At 45.7% G+C, this 25,004-nt stretch overlaps 1 protein-coding gene across 1 annotated transcript in view; it reads right to left on the bottom strand.

Moving 5' to 3' along the window:
• Positions 1 to 21,256, bottom strand: part of SLC5A10 (solute carrier family 5 member 10) — a 200,415-nt gene extending 179,159 nt beyond the window's left edge. Inside the window, exon 1 of the mRNA XM_088464806.1 lies at positions 21,149 to 21,256. Within this exon, the coding sequence (XP_088320932.1) occupies positions 21,149 to 21,256 (108 nt within the window). The remainder of the gene's footprint in view (positions 1 to 21,148) is intronic.
• Between the last annotated feature and the right edge of the window lie 3,748 nt (positions 21,257 to 25,004).

The raw sequence follows: 25,004 nt of genomic DNA, 5'->3' as shown, positions 1-25,004 counted from the left end.
GGGGTCTCTGGTAGGTGATGGTGCCTTCTGCGTCACGATGCGTCTTGTTTCCCAGCTTCATACTCTACGAGTTTGGACTGTTGTGTTTTATATGACACAACTGCTGTTTAGTCCTCATCCGGGCCTACAGTGGTGCTGCCAAGCTACTGTGCAATTACTGTACAACTCAGTACGGCAGAGAAATGTAATCATTTACACAAAGCCCTTTTTTCATGTGAGACTGCTAAAGGCACTGTTGTTAATGTACCTGGGTGTTCCATACTACACGACACAGATGTCAGATGTTGATGGGTGTTCCTGCATCTCAGCACTACAAGGGAAACCAGTTACATCTCCTGGTAACCCAGCAGTCAGGGCTGTTTTTTAAACATTACATTTAGGTGAAAATTAGCCGACAACCATAGTAACCAATCAGACCTTTGCTTACTTGAGGATCTCTGTACTATGCCTTGGAGAGAGATAAGGTGGTAAAGTGAAAGAAGATAAAGTTTATGTATGTATATATATTATATATATATATATATATATATATATATATATATATATATATATAGTGATGTTCTGGGGTATTTTGCTTAGAAGGCTGGGTGCTCAAATAAGGGTCTCCATACACTTGTCCGGGTTGAAACAAACCAAATGATGCCTCAGTATCATCAGCATACAGCAACAGTAAAAAAAAAAGGAACAACCTAGCCCCTATTCAGGGCACTACCTCACTTCTTTAGCCCTATCTATCAAGGGCAGCCAGTCTGCGCACAACCTCACGCAAAGTCACAGAGTCCTGTATGCTTGCAGGTATGGCCCCCTGGCTTTCACGCCTTCAGGTCCACTTGTATCCTGTTACACACACACACATAAATATATATATATATATATATACCTTCTGTAGAGGGTAACTTGCGCCCCCTAGCTGCAGTTCAGTCCCACTCACGAGAGCACCAGTCCTCAATAATATGCAAACAAATATAAAAGAATGGTTCACAAGCGCTGTTGGGATCAAGTCGAAGTTCTTGACTTTCTTCGAAAAGGGATTTCCTATATTCTCCAACGAATTAGACAAATAACAGGGAAAACAGGTCACACATAGATACACTACCGTTCAAAAGTTTGGGGTCACCCAGACAATGTTGTGTTTTACATGCAAATTGACTTTTATATATCAAATGAGTTGCAAAATTAATAGAACATATAGTCAAGACATTGGCAAGGTTAGAAATAATGATTTTTATTTTAAATAATAATTTTGTCCTTCAAACTTTGCTTTCGTCAAAGAATGCTCCTTTTGCAGCAATTACAGCATTGCAGACCTTTGGTATTCTAGCTGTTAATTTGTTGAGGTAATCTGAAGAAATTTCACCCCACGCTTCCTGAAGCACCTCCCACAAGTTGGATTGGCTTGATGGGCACTTCTTGCGTACCATACAGTCAAGCTGCTCCCACAACAGCTCAATGGGGTTGAGATCTGGTGACTGCGCTGGCCACTCCATTACAGACAGAATACCAGCTACCTGCTTCTTCCCTAAGTAGTTCTCTCATAATTTGGAGGTGTGCTTTGGGTCATTGTCCTGTTGGAGGAGGAAATTGGCTCCAATCAAGTGCTGTCCACAGGGTATGGCATGGCGTTGCAAAATGGAGTGATAGCCTTCCTTTTTCAAAATCCCTTTTACCTTGTACAAATCTCCCGCTTTACCAGCACCAAAGCAGCCCCAGACCATCACATTACCTCCACCATGCTTGACAGATGGCATCAGGCATTCTTCCAGCATCTTTTCACTTGTTCTGCGTCTCACAAATGTTCTTCTGTGTGATCCAAACATCTCAAACTTCGATTCGTCTGTCCATAACACTTTTTTTCAATCTTCCCCTGTCCAATGTCTGTGTTCTTTTGCCCATATTAATCTTTTCCTTTTATTGGCCAGTCTAAGATATGGATTTTTCTTTGCCACTCTGCCTAGAAGGCCAGCATCCCAGAGTCGCCTCTTCACTGTAGACGTTGGCACTGGCATTTTGCGGGTACCATTTAATGAAGCTGCCAGTTGAGAACTTGTGAGGCGTCTATTTCTCAAACTAGAGACTCTAATGTACTTGTCTTCTTGCATAGTTGTGCACCACTTCTCTTTCTACTCTGGTTAGAGCCCGTTTGTGCTGTTCTCTGAAGGGAATAGTACACACTGTTGTAGGAAATGTTCAGTTTCTTGGGAATCTCTCGCATGGACTAGCCTTCATTTCTAAGAACAAGAATAGACTGTTGAGTTTCACATGAAAGTTCTCTTTTTCGAGAATAGTCGAACCCACAAATGTGATGCTCCAGATACTCAACTAGCTCAAAGGAAGGCCAGTTTTATAGCTTCTCTAACAAGCAAGCCCATTTTCAGCTGCGCTAACATAATTGCACAAGGGTTTTCAAGGGATTTCTAATCCATTAGTCTTCTAACGCGCTTAGCAAACACAATGAACCATTAGAACACTGGAGTGATGGTTGCTGGAAATGGGCCTCTATAGACCTATGTAGATATTCCTTTAAAAACCAGATGTTTGCAGCTAGTATAGTCATTTACCACATTAACAATGTATAGAGTCTATTTCTGATTAATTTAATGTTATCTTCATTGAAAAAAACAATGCATTTCTAAGTGACCCCAAACTTTTGAACGGTAGTGTACACTGTAGGCCTGATTCAGAGCCGCTCGTAAGCGGCCGCTCGTTCGCTCCGAGCAATGTTTGCCCAACTGCGAACGCGTACGGATCGTTATACGCATGCGCGAAACAGTCAGTGCGGCCGAAATTCATGTGCTCACAAAATAGCGAATGCCTGATAATTTGAGTGACAGGATGAGGCGTATGTGGGTGGTAACAGGGGAAGGTGCTTGAAAACGGGGAGTGGAGATCCGATCGCAGGCGTGCTTAAAGGTCAAAACGGGCATTTTATGGGTGTGCATAATTAAAACAGCAGCGTCATTGACCACGTCACTGGGTTATTTTTTAGCCAGAACTGCTCGCAAAATTGTGGTAGCAAAAACCAACCACAAGAATAGCGAGCAGCTCATACCCTGTTCGATGTACTCAATTAATCTAATAAATAGCGGACATGACGTAGGATGCGAGCGGCAAGGGGGCGTAGTTTCCCAAAAAATGACCGCAAGTTTTGTTCGCTCGTTCAGACCTAGAGGCGTGAACAGACCGCAAACAACGAACGGTTCATTTGAATAGCCACCCCTATTTTCTGGACGAGCGAGCGCAAATAACGACCGGCTCTGAATCAGTCCCCGTATTCCTTTATATCTGGGCCCACAGACACCACTGGACTCACCCCAAATAAATTAAATGCATTCATCAAAAGGTATCTTTAATCTTCTCTTAGTAACTTCACTAGTGTCAAGAATAAATACACCACTCCCACTGGGACAACACTCATCAGATAATAAGCAGCTACATTCATCAAAAGGTATCTTTAGTTGTGTCGTCTACCAGTTATGCTCTTATGTTGTGCTCTTCATAATAATATAAAAGATCCAAGATTCCAGTTCAAATAAATAGAAAGGTATCCAAAAAATAGTCTTTTATTCACATATATCCAAGTTATGTTTGGAATCAAACTTGGGGGTCCTCCAATAAACCAACGCATTTCAGAATATGCTTCCTTCCTCAGGGTGTAGAGGTGAACAAGCCATAATGGCTATTTATACCCTAAATCATAGTCATGTGATATTCTGCCAATCAGGAATCTGCCAATAAAAATGTCCATATAGAGGACGAGATATTCTATTTTAAGGCAGTATCCATACAAGGGTATCCCCACATATTATCACAATACATAAATTAACTCACTCCATCAATATAAAAAAAAACTTTAAAACAAAATAGATTGGTAAAATATAATAGGTGGCATAGACTGTGGTAATGGACTTTCCTCACAATGTCCATATTTGCGTATCCACAAAGAACGGCCGGTTCATAATATTGAATCCAGGCAATGATTATTAAAAGATGTCCCCGTCTTTGTTCTTCCAGAGACAATATTCGATCACTTCCGGTATTTGGCCCGCAAGCCGGAAGTGAGTTTATGAGGAATCTGCCAATAGTCTTTTATTCACATATATCCAAGCCGGAAGTGAGTTTATGAGTTGGTGGGAAGACCAGCATGTCTGGGGTCGGGCGGAGCTTGGGGCAAATCTCATACTCTGGAGAAGATACATCGATGATGTATTTTTCATATGGCGAGGCAGTGAACTTTCACTGTCTAACTTTCTAACCATGATCAATAACAATAACAATTTTTTACACTTTACCACCAATAAACAGTAAAACGAAAGTCGAATTTTTAGATTTGAACATATTCATAGAAGCAGGGAGAATTCATACCAACACATATAGGAAGACAGTAGATGTAAATAGCTTTATCCTGTCTAATAGCTGGCATCATCCCCGTTGGCTTGACACAGTACCCAAAGGGCAATTCCTCAGATTAAGGAGAAATTGTTCAAAACTAGAAGACTTTCAAATACAAGGGCAAGAACTTGCTGCACAATTTTTGGACAAGCAGTACGACAGAACGATAGTCGAAACAGCCTTTGAGGAGGCATGACATTACACAAGAAAAGATCTACTTGAATATAAACATGACAATAACCCCAAAAAACCTGAAGAAATACTTCTTATCACACAATATTCTAGACAAGCAAAACAGATTCAACAAATAATAAGAAAAAGATGGCCTATCCTACTTGGAGATGATATACTGTCAGACCTGTTACCACCATATCCCAGAGTTGTGTACAGGAAAGCACCTGATCTTAAATGTAAGCTGGTTCACAATCATATTCCACCGAAACGTACAAAGCAAACCACGATTGATAATAACACACCAAGTTTAGGTTTTTTCTATTGTGGTACGTGTATAGGATGTAGAAACATTGGACAGAAAACGACAAAACCCATGACCAATTTCAGATCAAACACTACAAATAATGAATATAAGATAAAAAAAATGGATCACATGTCATAGCAAAGGGGTGATCTATTTACTGGAATGTGGGTGCCGCAAGCAGTACATAGGGAGGACTATAAGACCCCTAAAAGTACGTATAAATGAGCATATTAGAAACATTAAAAAAGGATTTGAGGAACTTAACCTTTTTTATCATTTTAAGATCTTCCATAACAGTGACCCCACATCACTCAAATTCATAGGAATTGAGGAGGTAATAGAACTGAATTGGATGTATGAACTTAGAACTTTTGCACCTAAAGGACACAATTTGGATAATGAAATAAAATCCATAATCTGCAAGAAATAAGCAAATAATCACAGATAGAGATCAATTTAATGATCAAGCTATTCCACACTAGATAGGTATGGAATGTTTTGTGTAGTATGTTACAGATCATGCTTGAATTCATACCATAGATTATACTCATTTTCATAATAGTTACGATTATGCACAACGTCAAGCTTATGCCATAATACCAATGAAAACCCCCATATTAACCCTTACAGTTATAACAATGAGTGTTCATATTCTCATTTTATCAATATGTTCAGAATAATGCAACGAACGGTAACATCCTGAAGCATGGCATTATTTAATAACATTCAATTTGATTTTTATTTCCACTTTTATTTTATTTATTTACATCTTTGTTCTGTTGGATTTTATTTTATTTTATCTTATTTTATTTTTACATTTATATATTTTTTTCAGTACTATTATTTTTATTTATTTCAATGGATTATGATTATTTTATGGGACTATTAGCAATCATGTTATGGAGTTCATCCTACTGCAATTAACCTATTTTGCAACAGCAACAGTATCTAAATAAGATATCTACACAGGCCATTTCATTATTTTGATTGATAGGTGATTACCCACAGCTTGAACTATTCACACTACTAGGGAAGACCAATTGAAGTCCACCTCATTTGCATATGACCTATCAAAGAGGAGGAGAGTTCCTTTTAATCCCCAAGATCTTGATTCCCATTATGCACATGAACTCCTGGAAAAAGGCCAACAAAGGCTGAAACGCGTTGGAGACCTATTAACACTCAGACTCGGCCAGAATAGGACTATTCCCCCACAGAGAATTATTGCTAGTATCCACCAATTGTCTGAACGTGATACCATCACGTGGTACAACCCGGAAGCAGCAGACGGATTACAGACATACAGGATGACAGGAGGCCGGATGCAGAAGATCCCAGAGAGGGAGGAAGAACTCGTGCCGCAGGACAGCACAGCCGGCTAGAGGAAGGAGCGGCTATCGGCAAGGCGCAGGAAGGGGAGTCTCCGTTTGAGGAGGGGGTGCACGGGGGACGGCGTCAGCGAGCCCGAGCCTTTGTCATCTCCCTGTCCACAGCAGCTTCCTCAGCGTGCACTGCAGGCAGACCTCCACGACGGGTGTGCTGCTGGCTAGAGCACCAGGTGTAGCAGCTTGTGTGGAGTTCCACCATCCATTGCCGCATACCCGTACAGCCTTCCTCGGGAAGATCACCCTGGGCCAGCAGCACTGTATGTACATTATACCCTAGCGGGACGCCGCTATTCACTATCAGTACAAGCCAGCTTTTTCCTTCACACTCACTTCTACTTGGTGGAACATTTTTGTGTACTAGACTCAGTAGAACACTTAGGAGTTTATGATACTTTGGATTATCATTATTTGCTTGTTAGCATCTATTCCGTGTTGGGGGTTCCCCTGGCAGACCCGATTATTACTATGCCATTTTGATATTGCATTTACTGTATGCATGTGTTTATGTTCTTTCAAACACTGCTTTCATATATGTGTTTTGCGTTTTTCATATCAGTAAAGTGAGTTTTCTTTTATTATAATCTATTCATTTGTATATATCTCATCCTATCATTCAGAAGCACATTTAGAATATTGATTATATCGTATAGTTCCTAACAAAACATTCCGCATTTTAAGCATGGTGAACTATAGCTGAGCGCATATATTCCTTTTCTTCCATCCCACCACTGGGTGTGCGTAAAGATATAAATTAAACACAGGCGTATCAGTTACAATCAATAAAAACACTTTAATAATCCACGAAGAACCTCTGAAAAACAAATGTGTAAAAAAATCAGTGCAAGTAAATTAACGCAACTTTCCTACTTATAATACAGTACATATAAATTAATAATATATCAATCCGATTCCCATATAAATGGTTATTATTAGTCCAGTCTCTCCATTTATAAGTAAGTATAAGGAGGAAAATCCTTTTAGATGCCGTTTTTTTGTGAGCATATACGAAAAAATCTTATATAAGGAAGGTTGTTCCTTGTGTATTAAAAAGTGTTTTTATTAATTTATATCATTACACGCACCCAGTGGTGGGATGTTATCCCACCCTTTTTAGTATTGTAGGGGGAGGTTCTGTTTGTATGGACTATTTTTTTTATATATTTATATATATTTTTTAAGAATGTTTATATGTGTCCGTTTAACTTGGATACATGTGAATAAAAGACTATTTTTTGAATACCCTTCTATTTATTGCAACTGGAATCTTGGATCTTTTATATGATTATGAAGAGCACAACATAAGGCTTGTCCACTGGTAGACGACACAACTAAAGATACCTTTTGATGAACGTAAGCTGCTTATTATCTGGTGAGTGTTATCCCAGTGGGAGTGGTGTATTCATTCTAGACACTAGTGATGTTACTAAGAGAAGATTAAAGATACCTTTTGATGAATGCATTTCATTGATTTGGTGTGAGTCCAGTGGTGTCTGTGGATCTAGATAAAAAGGAATACAGTGTATTGTATCTATGTGTGATCTGGTTTCCCTGTTATTTTTCTAATTCGTTGGAGAATATAGGAAATCCCTTTTTGAACAAAGTTAAGAACTTCGACTTGAACAGCGCTTGTGAACCACTCCCATATATTTTTTTGCATATATATACACACACACACACACACACACACACACGCACGCTATACTAGGCATCATATCACTGAGTGGCGCAAGTCATTATAAGAGCAAACTGCACGGCTGCTTATACTAAGGAAGTGAGGTATTATGTGATCTCCTACTTCCATAACTACAGTAAACAGGACCGGATTAATGTCTGTGGGGGCCTATATATATATAGATATAAAAGTGTGTGCATATACTGTATATATATATATATGTTCACATACAGTATATATATATATATATATATATATAGACACACACACATATATATATATATATATATATATATACCGCTGGCTTCCCGACTGTCAAATCCTGGCAAGGTACTAAAGACAGGCGTCAAAATCTCAACGCCTGTAATTAGATCTACGCTGGAAGACCGATGCCCGGCATACCGAATGAAGGTAAGCCGGGCACGGGGGGGGAAGAGGGATAGGTTTTATGGGTCCTGGGGGGAATTAGGGTTAGGCACCCCCCCCGGGAGGGTTAGGTTTAGGCTAGGGGAAGGGGGGGTTAGGGTTAGGCACCCCCCCGGGAGGGTTAAGTTTAGGCTAGGGGAAGGGGGGTTAGGTTTAGGAACTTAGAGGGGGGTTGGGGTTAGGCACTTGGGAGGGAGGTTAGGGTTAGGCACCCCTAAGGGAGGTTAGTGTTAGGGTAGGGAGTAGGGCTAGCAGTACTCGCCTTGTTTAGTGTTCGGGATCTTTACCTCTGCCGGGCTTCCGCTGTCGGGATTTGGGGCTGGCGGTAATACCTACTACACCCCTTCAGAGGCAGGGAAAGGCATATTGGCCAGCAGCAGCAGAAGGGGTGGATCCAAATATCGGGGGTGGGGCTTAATCGTGGGCCGCGGAAGGCGGCTCAGATTAAAGGAAAAAAAAACAGTTAATCTTGGGGATTGGGGCCAGAGACATTGTGTGGGGGCCCCGGGACGACCGCCCCTGTCGCCCCCTACCGATAATCCGGCCCTGACAGTAAAACACACATGGGACAGGTGATTATGGAAGAGTCAACAACACAGCACCAGTTACATAAAAGGCCAATTCCCTAGTTAGTGGAGTGGATAAAGGTAAAAAAAAACATTCTCGTGTGCAGCACGTGTGCGACAATATGCAAATGTTGCAGACGCCATGATATATATTGAGATGCCCACAGGCACCATCGGAAATCCAAGCAGCTGTGTACAATTATGCAGTCACAGATCATTCAATAATCGTCCATCAGAGTCGCCCTATGAATGGCCATCTGAGCTGAGACTTCGGAATCACTTTATCTACATACGGCATCGCCGATGCAGCCTACGACGTGCCCCAGACATGGCAGGGACGTGCCTGCTGCCACTCCCCTTTACATCCCCAAATGGCCCCTAACAGTCAATCAATTTGTAAATGAAAACTCGCAGCGAGCGACAACGGTAATGAACCTTGATGCCTGGTGGGCAGTGCGCTCCGACGCGTGCGCAGACAGCCGATAATCACCCAACTGCATAAACATCGGAATATCTTCCATCGCTGAATCAGGCCTATAGTCTGGTGGTATACTTTCCCTGACTCTTTGAAAAAGCCCCCACTCTGGATATAGGGGCGAAACGCGTCAGCGGATTCCCAGTTGTGATTAGAATGATTAAGACGCCTTCTATATTGCTGTGCGAGGTGCAGGAAATAGTGTGCTAATGTGTATACCCCTGTATACACGGGTACTTTACCTTGGGAGAGGGACTGAAAAGACACTTTACACTATTGGGCATGTAAATGACCTCACTTGATGGGGATGCTAACAGAAACAGCACCTTGAGTGTGAGCAACTTAGAGAAGGCGTCTTGTAAAGGCTGAAATAGATCAGACATTACAGCATCCAGGACCACAATGATAATAGGGCAGGGGGATATTATGAGAGGAGAGGTCCCGTGTTCATTCCCTTTTCAGGGGCTCCCTCTTCTCTCTCCGGTGGCTGCCGCTCACTGACAGCCTCAGTAGACTCCGTGCACTAGTCACTGCCTGGAGTCTACTGCCCATGTGCAGGTCTCCAGAAAAATGGTGCGGAAGCCATTCTCCTGGTGATTTTCCTACTGCGCATAGAACGCCAGGGAAATTGCTGCGGCAGCCATTCTGGCGCCTTTCCTACTGCACATGCACAGAATGCCGGGGAAATTGTTGCGGCGGCCATTTTCTAGGCATTTTGTGTGGTTCCTCTCCAGCCGACGTGGGACTTCAAAGAGGTAAGTATTAAAAAGTATGGGTGCAGGGTGTGCGGTGGTTTGTTAGCAGAAGCAGGATCGTCCAGTTTGGGTTTGCACCACAGGAACAATGGGCCTGATTCAGAGCCGCTCGTAAGCGGCCGCTCGTTCGCTCCGAGCGATGTTCGCACATCTGCGCATGCATATGGGTCGTAATGCGCATGCGCCAACCAGTCAGTGCGGTCGGAAATCGAGCGCTCGCAAAATAGCGAGTGCCTGCTAATTTGAGTGACAGGAGGAGGCGTTTGTGGGTGGTAACAGGGGAAGGTGCTTGAAAACGGGGAGTGGAGATCCGAACGCAGGCGTGCCAAACGGTCAAAACGGGCGTTTTAAGGGTGTGTATAATTAACAAAGCAGCGTCATCGGCCACGTCACTTGGTTGTCTCTTAGCCTGAACTGTTCACATGATTGCGGTAGGAAAATCCAACCACAAGCACTGCGAGCAGTTCAGATGCCTTTCGATGTACTCGATTAATCTAATAAATAGCGGAGATGACGTAGGACGAGAGCGGCCAGGGGGCGTCTTTACAAAATAGCGAGCGCATGTTTCGTTCGCTCGCTCAGACATAGAGGCATCAACAGACCGCAAAGAGCGAGCGCTCAATTTAAATATCCGGCCCCTTTTTCTGAACAAGCGAGCGCAAATAGCGTCCGGCTCTGAATCAGGCCCAATATCTTATAGTAAACAGAGGAAGAATTTTGTTTCCGCGCTTAAAGTAGCTCATCAAGTGGTGACTCTCCCATGTCTCAGCAATGACCACTCAATCTCCATGCCATCAAACAGAGGGCCTGATTCAGACCCGTTCGCTAGGCTGCCTTCGCGCGTAGCCTGCCGATGTTTGCAATCTGCGCATGTGTATAAGACGCAATGCGCGTGCGCGAACCAGTACATGCAATCGCGAAGCAATTGCCCCTTGTAAACAGACGCCTCACTAGACTGAGTGACAGGACGAGACGTTTGTGGGTGGTAACAGGGCTTGGTCGATGGAAACGGGGGAGTGGTGGTGCGAACGCAGGCGTGTCAGAGCGTCTTAACGCCATTTCAGAGGCGTGCGTAATTAAGACGCAGCGTCATAATACACGTCACATGGCTGACTTACACACTGAAGCAATCGCAGTGCTTGCGGTAGGGTACGGTCAGCCGCAAGTGCTGCGTACGGGTCCGATGTTACCGATTGTTGAATACACTTCCTGGAGATGATGTGTATCACTAAAGGAAAGTGGGCGTCTTAAGACAAGCTGGTGGGCGTCTGAGTACACACCGCGATCGCACGGCAAGACATAGTGGGCGTGCTAATGCCTTGCCGTGCGATCGCGGGATTTGCATACTTTGGCTGCGTGCGAACGCATCTAGCTAGCGGGTCTGAATCAGGCCCAGAGTTCGTCCAGATTTGGATGAAGAATTGGTCCCTTGTACAGAAGGGTCTGATCACAGAGGCCGAGAGTGTTCCAGGAGCATTCCCCAAGCAAGTGCAAACTCAGCCTCTCTAATACTTATGCCACTTCCACCATCACAGTATGTCTAGAATGAGACCTTTTGGGGTATATTTACTAAGGTGCGGGTTTTTAGAAGTGGTTTTGTTGCCCATAGCAACCAATCAGATTCTAGCTATTACCTTCTAGAAGGTGCTAGATAAATGTTAAGTAGAATCTGATTGGTTGCAACTTGCTATGGGCAACAAAACCACTTCTAAAAACCCGCACCTTAGTAAATATACCCCTCTGTCTCTTTGAACCTCATCAGAAACTTTGATACACTTGTTACTTAGACTCCTAACTGGCCTGTCTCTTAGACACCTCTCCACACTTCAACCCATCCTTAATGCTGCTGTCTGTCTCATGTATTTTTTTTACATTGTATTTTATGTGGATCTGGCTTGTTTCAGTGTATTTTATGTGGATATGTTTTTTTCAGTGTTTTTTTTTATATTGTTCTGGCTTTTTCTTTACCTCCATGGTGATTGCATTCATGTGCTTTTACATACTCCTACAAAATTCGTACCAGGGACGTGGCCTAGCTGGCACAAGGCCACACCGCTTTTTGCATGTGCGCCTTCGGTGCACGCATGATCTCGGCTCTATGACATACCTACAGATATTTTTGGGCTCTTTGACTCTAACTGGTTGGCCACCCCTGCCCTAGTGAGTCTAAACTGCTGAAAGTACTGAATAGCATGCATGCAGTTGACGTTCCCACTGGAGCCACAGGCTCTGCACCACTTGCAAGCCCATAAGAGCTCCAGCCAATGCAGCACAATCCATTCCGCTTCTGAGAGAGACATGTCATGGTCTTTCCCTTGGGAGTCTGATGAGATCCAGAGAAGTTGAAGAACTGATGTTGATGTGCCAGAGGTTGTGTGGCCAAGGCCGTCTGTTTTGTGGGTGTCCCAAGAACCTAAATAGCGATAAGGTGCCAGGTGACATTTTGCCATATTGATGATCCAGCCATGTTTCTGAAGCAATGACATCACCTGGGCTGTCCTGGTTCAGGTGATGTGCTCCGATCTTCCATCACAAGGATGTCACCCAGATAAGACCAGAAGTGACCTCACTTCCTAAGGGCGACCAAGAGAAACCCCAGCCACCTTGCAAATAGGCCAAATGGGAATTCATGTGGACTTCAAGGAATCCAGCAGAAGGGTATTCAGGAATAATAAATCATGTATAGGGGGTAATGTAAAAAGTCCAGAGTTTGAGGAAAAGGTGTGTTCGCAGCTATGCGAGCGGCCAGGAGGCAGCTCCATTTTCATGGAGGAGGGCACTGATTCAGAGCGAGCGCTCTGGTCAGAGAGTTCGGCTCTGAATCAGGCCCTATGGCCCTTATTCAGAGCCGGACGCTCTGACAGAGCGCTCGCTCTGAATCAGGGCCGTCCCTTCTCCTTTTTGGAGCGGCCTCCAGGCCGCTCGCATAGCTGTGGGCGACCACCCACAGCTATAGCGAGCGGCCAAAATGATGGTCGCGATGGTCAAGACCGGCTTGCGACGAGACCCTGTGGTAGGGTCTCGCTACCGCAAGCCCTGGAGTGCTTTTGGCTCTATCACAGCCAAAAGCACTCCCACTGACATCACTAGTGATGTCAGTGGGGCCGGCCCCAGACGGTAGGCGTTCCCATGGGAATGCCTCCGTCTGGGCAGCCACGCCCCCGGCACGCCCACCAAAGGGGGCGTGCTGTCAATCACCATCGACAGCACGCCCCCTTTGGTGAGAGACCCATAACGACAGCTTGGCCGTCGTTATTCGGGTCTCGCGCATCTGCACGATGGAGCCGGCTATCGTGCGCATGCGCACTTGGGCAACATCGACCCGCTTGCGAGCGCTCAGCGCTCGCGAGCGGGTCTGAATCAGGCCCTATATCTGATAGGGATTGTGCAAGTTTTGCCATTAATGGTTGCTGAGGCATCTGATTGGAGGATGAACACTTATCTATAGATAATGCTTATATGGGAAATATACTACTGAGTACTGTGAGTAGGACGTTGTATTCTTTTTTTTTTACTAATATCTGTTTTCTAATTGTTGGACAACATTTTGAGTCAGTGATGGTCAGGGCCAAATTAACAATGGGGTAGATTGGACAACAGCCCTTGGCCTCCACATAAAAATAGGCCCACCATCATGCCCGGATGATAATGACCAGCTGGCCACACGGTCGGCCATAAATCCTAAGTATTACAATTATATTTTTATTTCCTTTACAAAATGATGCAGTTTTTCTACTGTTACATATTTATGGAGGCATTGGGGCTGAACACGCCCATATGGCACTGGCCACACCCATGTAGTACTGCACACACCTCCTCCACTTCTCACAATAGGCTGTTGACCAATTTTAGCCCCAGGCCCATGTGACCCTTAATCCGGCTCTGGTGATGGCGGATCCCAGGTTCCGTGTACCATTGCAGACTGTACATTGTTTGGAAAAAGGACACATTTGGAGGAAATGTAGCAGGGGATCTGATTGGTCAAGAGGGAAACAATGTTTACAGGGCCAGATTAACAGGGGGTGGGACAGGAGCGGTCATCCCTGGGCCCCCACACATTAAGGGCCCCCACACCCACCTGGGTGGGCTGGAACGGGAGACGGAACCAGTTCCGCCTTCTCCGACCCACCTAACCCCGGTGCCGCTGGGAGACTTCATTTGCCGAGCGCCCGCTGAGATTTTGTTACCAACGGGCGCTCCGGTTCCCCCCCCCCACAGCAGCAGCCAGAGGCTGGAGCTCACTCCTGAGCTTCGGCTCCCGCAGTGCACTATGGGAGAGACGTCTCTCCCATAGTTCACAGGAGCAGCCAGGCGGAACCGGAGGCAGCGGACGCAGGAGCGGGGCTTAAGGTAAGTAATAGTTTTGGGTTTTTTTGTGTGCAAGTGGCTTCATTATAGGGGGCACTACTACTGGGGGCAATACTCGGGGGGCATTACTTTGGGGGCATTACTACTGGGGGCATTACTTAGGGGCATTTATACAGGTGGCACTATTACAGGGGACATTACCACAAGGGGCATTACTACTGGGGGCATTGCATAAGGGCCATCACTCCTGGGGGCACTACTACTGGCGGCACTGCATAAAGGGCACCACTACTCTGGGCTCTGGAAAAGGGGGCACTACCACTGTGGGCACTGTCAATACTGGGGGCACTGCATAAATGGCACTACCACCACTGGGGGCAATGCATAAGGGGCACCACTACTGGGGGTACTGTATAAGGGGCACTACCACTGTGGGCACTGTCAATACTGCTGGCACTGCATAATGGGCACCACTACTGGGGGCATTGCATAAGGGGCACCACTCTCTGGGGCACTGCATAAGGGGCACTACCACTACAGGGGGCACTGCATAAGGGGCACCGCATAAAGGGCACTACTGCTGTGGGCATTGTGTAAGAGCCACTACTACTGTGGGCATTATGTGTATTAGGAGCACTATTACTATGGGCATTGTGTATAATGTCCATATTTAATAGGGGCCCCCACATGTTTGTTGCCCAGGGGCCCCCACAGACCTTAATCCGGCCCTGAATGTTTGGCAATAATAAAACTCACAGAGATAGTCCAATCTGTAAATGCTAAACTGTACTCGTATCTTATTCTTTTTCCATTTGCTTCCCCTTTTGCAGTGATTAGAGGAACCTCTATAGATGCCTGCAGAACATTGCTCTGTTTCAACTGTCTCCTTGATGGACAGATGGACAGCCCAAAACTGGAACTGGGTTAAGTGTGATTTTTTTTTTATTTTCTTGAACATCTGCCATATGTATGGGAACACAGATCCTGTAAATAATTTCCTACATGGACAACATTCCCATCCGTTCTCCCAATACCTGTACCAGTAGTTACTACGGGGTCTATGTACCAAGTCTTGGTGAGAGATAAATGACCAACCAATCAGCTCCTAACTGTCACTTTTCAGGCTGAGTTTGAAAAATGACAGGAGCTGATTGGTTGGTACTTTATCTCTCTCCAAGGCTTAGTACATAGGGCCTGATTCAGAGCCGGACGCAATTTGCGGACGGTCGTTCAGGAAAAGGGGGTGGCTATTCAAATGAACCATTCGCTCTTTGCGGTCTGTTCACGCCTTTATGTCTGAACGAGCGAACAAAACTTGCGGTCGTTTTTTGAAAAAATACGTCCCCTGGCCGCTCGCATCCTACGTCATGTCCGCTATTTATTAGATTAATCGAGTACATCGACCAGGGTATGAACTGCTCGCTATTCTTGTGGTTGATTTTTGCTACCACAATTTTGCGAGCAGTTCTGGCTATAAAATAACCCAGTGACGTGGTCGATGACGTTGCTTTGTTAATTATACACACCCTTAAAACGCCCGTTTTGACCTTTAAGCACGCCTTCGTTCGGATCTCCACTCCCCGTTTTCAAGCACCTTCCCCTGTTACCACCCACATACGCCTCCTCCTGTCACTCAAATTATCAGGCATTCGCTATTTTGCGAGCACATGAATTTCGACCGCACTGACTGGTTCGCGCATGCGTATAACGATCCGCACGCATGCGCAGTTGGCCAAACATCGCTCGGAGCGAACGAGCGGCCGCTTACGAGCGGCTCTGAATCAGGCCCATAGGCCCCTACATCTCATAGAGCTTCTTCTCACTTGTGTTCTTTGGCACCTACCAGTCTGTGGGAGGGCCACATGTGCATACCACCTAGCATGGATTACAGTCACAGGGCCTGATTCAGCTTGGATCACAGTTACTAATACACACGCAATCGGCTGATTGTTACGTTCTGCACATGCGTATGCATCGCAGTACAAGTGCGCGAACCGGCTACTGAGATCGCAGAGGCTACGCAGACCCATCGCAGAGTGATTGACAGGAAGTGCTGTTTGTGGGTGCTACTGGGGGGGGAATGCGGGAGTGCTAGCGCGTTGCAGGGGCGTGCATAAATTATCCACTGCGACGCCCTACGCAGCCTGAGGCCTGATAGCGTGCGCTGTAGTTAGCAATTTCTAAGGTCAGAGCTTGTGCAAGTGTGCGTGAGGCTGCGATGGTACTCCATGTTACCGATGGTTTCGCAGTCCTGCTAAACATTACGGATGAGTGGTAAGTAAAGTGGGCGTCCTTATGTTATGCTGCGAGGGCATAGCGTTGGCAATGGATTAGCAGTGGATTAGCATACTATCACAGTTGAACTGCGTGCGCAATCACAGCTGCGATCACAGTTGTGATCAGCAGGGAATCAGGCCCACAATGTTTACCTCAGAGGTCACATAATACACAAGTTGGACAATTGGAAGAAAAAAAAACTGGTATAAGTGATTTCCTTATTGATGACCAGAATAGAGTTGAGCTGCTAGTTATCAAAGTTTGGAACTAACATTAAGGGGTCTATTTACTAAGCAGTGTTAGGAGACAGAGTAAAAAAGTGATAAGGTGCCGGCCAATCAGCTCCCAACTTTCATTTTTCAAACACAGCCTGTGAGATGACAGTTGGAAGCTGATTGGCTGGCACCTTATCACTTTTCCCTCTGTGTCCTAACGCTGCTTAGTAAATAGACCCCTTATTCTTGTAGCTGATAAAGTGCGTGATTTTAGTTTCACTTTATTCAGTGGCCAACACAGGGCCTGATTCAGAGATGTTCGCTATTCCGATGTTTATGGCGTTGAGTGATAATCGGCAATTTGTGCATGCATCTGAGTGGCACTGCACATGCATGAAGGTACATTACCGTAGTCGCTCACAGCGACTATTTATTTGCAGTCAGGGAGCGTGTGTGGGGGGTAACGAGGCGGCAAAGAACGCAGGGCTGTAGCAACCATTTTTGGGACATGTCACAGCCTGCGTCTGTGAGCCTGTACGCGGTGAAAGTAGCTCTGGCGTCTCAGTACACGCGGCTCTTTTGCGCAATCATAGGAATCCTCAGAAGTCCGATTATCAAACGATAATTGGACTGATGTTGCCTATCTTTGTACACAGATGTTTGGATTTGCAAAGCCGCAGGTGGGAGTCTCTATACATTCCACGGCATCTGCGACATTTGCATATTTTCATACAGCCTCTGCGTATGGGATCGTAGCTGCGATGGCATTAACCTACATCCCTGCATCAGGCCCACAGGGCAATCTCCAGTTGATTTATGGGAACAAAACCGGTGTCAACAACCATAGGGCCTGATTCAGAGCCGGACGCTATTTGCGCTCGCTCGTTCAGAAAAAGGGGCAAAAACCGCAGGTGGGAGTCTCTATACATTCCACGGCATCTGCGACATTTGCATATTTTCATACAGCCTCTGCGTATGGGATCGTAGCTGCGATGGCATTAACCTACATCCCTGCATCAGGCCCACAGGGCAATCTCCAGTTGATTTATGGGAACAAAACCGGTGTCAACAACCATAGGGCCTGATTCAGAGCCGGACGCTATTTGCGCTCGCTCGTTCAGAAAAAGGGGCCGGCTATTTAAATTGAGCGCTCGCTCTTTGCGGTCTGTTGACGCCTCTATGTCTGAACGAGCGAACGAAACATGCGCTCTCTATTTTTTTAAAAATGCCCCCTGGTCGCTCGCATCTTACGTCATCTCCGCTATTTATTAGATTAATCGAGTACATCGAAAGGCGTATTAACTGCTCGCAGTGCTTGTGGTTGGATTTTCCTACCGCAATCATGCGAACAGTTCAGGCTAAGAGACAACCAAGTGACGTGGCCGATGACGCTGCTTTGTTAATTATGCACACCCTTAAAACGCCCGTTTTGACCGTTTGGCACGCCTGCGTTCGGATCTCCACTCCCCGTTTTCAAGCACCTTCCCCTGTTACCACCCACAAACGCCTCATCCTGTCACTCAAATTAGCAGGCACTCGCTATTTTGCGAGCACACAATTTCCGACCGCAATAACTGGTTCGCGCATGCGTACTACAACCCATACGCATGCGCAGTTGTGCGAACATCGCTCGGAGCGAACGAGCGGCCGCTTACGAGCGGCTCTGAATCAGGCCCATACTTCCAAGAGGTAACTATCAAATCTAACCGCGGGCACTGTGATATGGTGGCCGATCAGTGGCGTAACCAGGGGGTGCGTGTGAGGCTCCTTGCCCTGGGCGCCCCCCTCTGCAACCTCCAGTGCCAGGATGAAGTGTTGATCCCGGCGCTGGAATTCTTGCAGTGCGGTGAGAGGACACATCTCACCAGACTGTGCCCAACACAGGGTGACATTTAGCACCGGCTGCGAGCTGTGTACAGCTCGTGGACCGGCGCCCATTTGAATTTGGCGCTGGTCGCAAGCCAATGATGGCTTGCGCATCAGCAGCCAATAGAAAGTGGTCGCGGCGAGCCATTGCAACTTGCCGCGTCATGGCTGGCTCCGCCCACGGCGTCTGACGTCAGATGCCACTGGGCAGATTAGTCACTTTGGCGGCGGCGGGCGGATGAGCCAGATGTTGCAGGAAGAGCTCCAGCGGCCCTGAAAGAGGCCAGAAGACGCCGGGCTCAATAAAGAAGAGCTCCGGCGGCGGTGCCGTTGGCCAGAATGGGCCAGCGGCAGAAGACTGCAGTTGAGGACAGGAAGGCTATACCATTTATTCCTACCTAGACCACCAGGTTGTCAGGCACTAGGCACATAGGGTAATTAGGAGGGGGCGCCATTTATTCCCTTGCCCTGAGCGCCAAATCCCCTAGTTACGCCACTGTGGGCGATAGCAAACATTTGGTGGGATATCGGAGCATGTGTGACCACAAACATAACTAATGTTGGATAATAATCCAAGGAGACCATTATCAGGCATGACAGGGTAAGAGGAATGTGTATATAGGGCCTAATTCAGCAAGGATCGCTATTGCGATAGCAGCTGCGCTTATGTACGCAGTTCAACCGCGATAGTATGCTAATTCATTGCGATGGCTATGCCGCCGCAGCACTACACAAGGACGCCCGCTTTACCTTACACACATCCGTAATGTTTAGCAAGACTGCAAAAACATTGGTACAATGGAGTAACATCGCAGCCTCACGCACACTTACACAAGGTCTGACCTTACTCAGGAATTGCATATGTGTATATGACACTGTGGCCCCCATTTACTAACGAGTTTTATCACCAAAACGAGTGATAAATGTCACTGTGTATAATAAATGGTGCTCCAGCCAATCAGCTTCCAGCTATCATCTGTTTGGAAAATGACAGTTGGGAGCTGATTGGCTGGAGCACCATTTATTATACACAGTGACATTTATCACTCGTTTTGGTGATAAAACTCCTTAGTAAATGAGGCCCTTAATTACACTATTATATTGTATACAAAAACATGGTAATGAAACTTTAAAATGATTCAATAGCCTCTATCGACATAAGCGTACACATTCTTCCTACCGTACATATGTTTGGAGAGCAAATGCATCAACCTTTCTAAGTAATCCCCTCAGGGCCTTTTTCAGAGTGAGAGGTAAATGCAATTTTTGGCCTCCTTTGACCGCAAATTGCGCAAGGTTTCGCAATGTGCGTCTCTTTTCATGTGTACTCTCGACCTGTGACTGCGGGAATAGGAGGCCCGGGAATGGGACTGGAATGGTGGAGCAAAGGAGAACATTGGGCAGGCACATGCAGCCAATGTACAGTAAGGGGTATATTTACTAAAGTCTGGGTTTATGGAAGTGGAGGTGTTGTCCATAGCAACCAATCAGATTCTACTCATCACTTATATAGCACCTTCAGGAAGATAATAGCTAGAATTTGATTGGTTGCTATGGGCAACATCTCCACTTCTATACGCCCGCGGCTGAAATGGTCGCAGAAAAGTAACAAACGTGGCCTCTGAAGAGGCCTGGGCTGCGGGCCGATGCTCTAGCCCTGGCGTAACTTACCCACTAATAATAATGACTGCATTTGATTGGTCGCACAATTTAAAAACACACCCATTTATGCAAACGCACTGAAACTGCTGCAAGTGAGTTTTAAATGTCACCTCACAGTACACTGAACGCTCAGTTTCAGAACGGGATAACCGCACATACTGTATATTTATAAGTGTCGTCATAAAAAAAATTGAATTTTATTTTTTGCATCTGCTTCCCTTCGCATTTCAGACGCACCAAAGCTCGCTGCCGTTATCTGTGCTGACTAAACACAGCTCCAATTATTGCATTTATTCTCGGTTATAATAACCACGGAAACAGCAGAAGCTATGGCAATGATACAACAGGACTATACAATACAATACTTAGGGGTCTATGTACTAAGCAGTGATAAGAGACAGAGTGAAAAGTGATAAGAAAGTGATAAGGTGCCAGCCAATCAGCTCCCAACTGTCATCTCACAGGCTGTGTTTGAAAAATGACAGTTGGGAGCTGATTGGCTGGCACCTTATCACTTTCTTATCACTTTTCACTCTGTCTCTTATCACTGCTTAGTACATAGACCCCTTAATCATAGAACCAATGCAGACACCATCAATACCGACTATAAATCAGACAGGCCAGTACATTACATAACTCCCATAAAAAAAGGTAATAAGACATTTTCTTACCCAGATCCCTACAGCCACGTTGAGCATGAAGTACGCCACAATCACTATAATATCGGAGATATTGAACTGCTGCAGTGGTTCTTGGGACGTGGTGGCGTTTGGTTCCATGGCTCTCGTCCTCCTACTTTCCCTGTACTGAGCGGACAAGCTCCAGGATGTGGAGGGGTCAGTGTCAGAACTGCTGACTACAAGGAACTTATTAGCAGGTTGGGGTAATTGATCATTAATCCAGCTGAGCAGTCGTTGCTGATGGAGGCTTTCAAGCAGACATAAGTGACACAAAGTACAAGTCTCAAATTCATCACCCGGCCCACAGCAGCATCTAAACAAATAGTGGGATTCTTTCAGCCAATCAGGAAGCCGACTTCTCAAACGTCCATCTCTCCTTCAAACGGCCTGGTTATTGGTTGGACGTGTAAACCTTTGTGGATTGACTCATCCATTAGCACCCATGCACGGGAGCTAACCCTACATTTATGGACAGTTATTAAAAAATCCTGCGTTGTTTCCTAAATTCATTTCACCCTGTCGGACTGAATCTAAGTCAAGTGCAGACGCGGACGCATCTTTATGCTAATCATGCCACTACAAAGTCCTTCCCTGGTGTACATCCCTGCATGCAAAGGTGCTTGGACTGAGACACCCGCTGTCAGTGTCAGAAGATGCTAAAATACCGCTTGGTGTGTTCGTAGACGCCGCCATTGGTCGCACCATCAAAACTTGCATCAGTCCTACAGCAGGTGCAGCTTGAGAACTGCCCCCTATGTGCCAAGAGCCAACCGATGCGGCTCATGTCTGACCATGATGCTGGTTGTTGCTAAGCAACCAGGACACCGCGGCTTCCGGCAGCAAGGGCAGACCGTCTGCTGGTTGTTAAGCAACCAGGACGCCCGAGTAAGCCTGTGGCTGCGGTTGCCAGGCAACCAGGACATTTTTGCGGCTGCAGGGTACTGCTGGGGCTGCTTGCAGGGAATGAGATCTATAGCTACAAGCACCGCCGCAGCTACTTCTTCTCAGTAATTACTAATTACAGGCCTAACCTGCATCTCATTGGTGGGTCTCTGAGTTATAAGGAAGTCAGGGCTACTCCTCCCTTGCCTTGTGTGTAAGACCCTGGTCCTGTTCATGGTTGTGAAGAATCTCTGCCTTGATGCTGCAAACTTTTCCTTGGTGTTCCAACCTTATGGGAGATGTACTAAGCCTTGGAGAGTGATAAAGTACCAACCAATCAGCTCCTGCCATTTTTCAACAAAAGCCTGTAAAGTGACAGTTAGGAGCTGATTGGTTGGTACTTTATCACTCTCCAAGGCTTAGTACATCTCCCCCTTAGTCATCACTGCAGTCGCTACCAGCTACACAGTACCCTCGGGGCAGCGGCATCAGCCTGCGGCCCTGACGCTCATATCACCTCAAGTGTAGCAACATCCGCCTGTGGCCATGCCGCTTATTTCATCTCAGTGCAGTGACTACAGCCTGCAGTCCTGCTGCTTATATCACCTCAAATGCAGCAACATCAGCCTGTGGTCCTGCCGCTCATATCACCTGAAGTGCAGCAACATCAGCCTGCAGTCCTACTGCTTATACCACCTCAGTGCTGCATCAGCTACCCGCAACCTCGCTGCTTATTCCACCTTGGAGCCGCAACGTCAGCCTACGGCCCAGCCCCTTATACCACCTCAGTGCTCCGACATCTATTCTACTGTTCCGAGCATAAGTCCAGACGGCATCCTAAGTACCGTTGAGCGTGGTCAGCTCTAAGGGAACAACGGGGGGCTTTTATTGGCATGAAGACCTCGCCGGTGTGACTCTAGAGGTCTTAGACGACAGTATAGGTTATCATAACTCTATGTGAACGGTTCAGCGTCTTTGTACGCAACTGTTCTCAGCAACACGCCCGCGGCACTCCTATAAGACGCAACATCTCCGTGCATCATTTTAGCTACATATTATCTCCCAGTCATCGTCCAGGAACGCCCCTTACATTCTGATATCATGCATCTAAATTTGATCTGCGACAGTTCACACGTAATCATGGAGCAAGCACGAAGTGACTCAAATGCACGCGCAGAAGGAAAAGCATTGCCCATTTGCGTTAATGTTGGCATCGCAAGTCTCTGAATATGGCCCTATGTATTCTTGTGCTTTATTGCTTTGTGGAGTCTGTAGTTGTGTAGTATAAGCTGTGTTTTATCACACGTTTTAACTGAACATCTGCTGAATTTTACAAATGTCGCACAGCACCTTCTAGAAGATAATAGCTAGAATCTGATTGGTTGCTATGGGCAACAACTCCACTTCTAAAAACTCTAATTTTAATAAATATACCTCTAACAGTCCAGGTTTTAGTGATATCCATGCTTGAGCACAGATGCTTAAATCAAGGTACTAATTAACTCACCTGTGCTCAAGTAAGGATTAAGGACCCCATACATCTGTCTGCCGTTTACCTGATTCCACGATGTGACCAGAACCGCAGATTGTTCGGAAAACGGCGATCGACGGCCATCTATGATCCGTCGGGGAATCGGCTAAATCCTTCATGTTAAAAAGTCATGATTTGGTGATCACAATCATATTTTGGCAGGGATCTGCAATTCAGGGAAATCCAACATGGTGTACTCACTGATGCCCCGACTGCAGCATCTGGAGATGGGGGAATTGCGACAATCTGTTGCTGATGTATGGGACCCATAACCTTCAAACCTGGACTGTTAGCGTGCCTTGAGAACTGAGGTTAGGAAACACTGCACTAGGACATAGATCTTCTACATCAGCTTTTGTTGTGCTAAGTCATGGGACCCCTGCTTTCACATGTATTTTTAAAAGATTTTATTGGCAAACAGAATGATGAGGTTTCAACCATGGGAAGCAAAATTTTGCACCATCAAATTAAAAATAAAATAAAAAAAGTTTTTTTTTTTGTTATCAGGCCTCAAATTAACTTATTTTCTGCCCCAACGCAACTGCGGGGTGGAGACATAGAATGGGGAGTAGTACAAAATGTATTGAATATTTCAGAGTGATAATATTTCATGGTTCAGTCCCCACCAAGTGTATGAAACAACTTTATTTATGTTTTTTTTTCCCCCAGGGTTGAAGAACTTGCTAGCGAGAGGTGTTTAATATGATTAAACAGTAATCAAATCAACTCCTGGAACTCTTGCATTGGCTACTAGGAAAAGTTTAACAAGTCACACTTTGCAGGCAGCACTGAGTGACAGCCAGGGTGTGAGCAGGCCTGGATAGCACCAAATACATAATAAGCAGCGTACACACTAGGCGATTAGGAAAGACAATATGATTACGACATCGTAATTGTACAGTTGTTCCTGATCCCCTGTAGTGCCTACTCTATGTCGTACAGTGTAGGCACCCTCCATTATTCCTGAACATGGCCAATCTGTCGTTATCGGCAGATTGACCGGCATGTTCAGGCTATGATAATGTCGGAAACGACCAGCGGGAGCGCGCATCGCTGGTCGTTTCCGAAATTATAGTGCACGATTACTGAGTGATTGCACGATTACGATGTCGTAATCATGCAATCGCTCAGTAATATCGCCAAGTGTGTACGCAAAGTTAAAGAAACTTCAGGAAAAACGTGCGAAGTGGGGGGTTCTAAACCTCGGCAGTTTGACGGAAGTTTCTAAACCCCACTGGTTTGGTGGCAGTTTCGAAATGACACCAAAACCGCTGCCTAGTAATTTTAGCCCTAGCCCTGTTCTATTCTGTTCTAAAATGTGTTTTGACTGTGGTTGGCGTTTAGCCTTAGAAAATCTGCGGATCTCAAAACCGTCGGGGTTTACAACCTGCTGCTTAGTAAATTTTGCCCTTCATGTGTTTAATAGGATATTAG

This window comes from Taudactylus pleione, unplaced genomic scaffold (genome assembly GCF_031769625.1).
Source record: "Taudactylus pleione unplaced genomic scaffold, aTauple2 ptg000061l, whole genome shotgun sequence".
Taxonomy (NCBI): Eukaryota; Metazoa; Chordata; class Amphibia; order Anura; family Myobatrachidae; genus Taudactylus; species Taudactylus pleione.
Note: the sequence above shows the minus strand (reverse complement) of the source record. Positions and strands in the feature narration are given on the sequence as shown.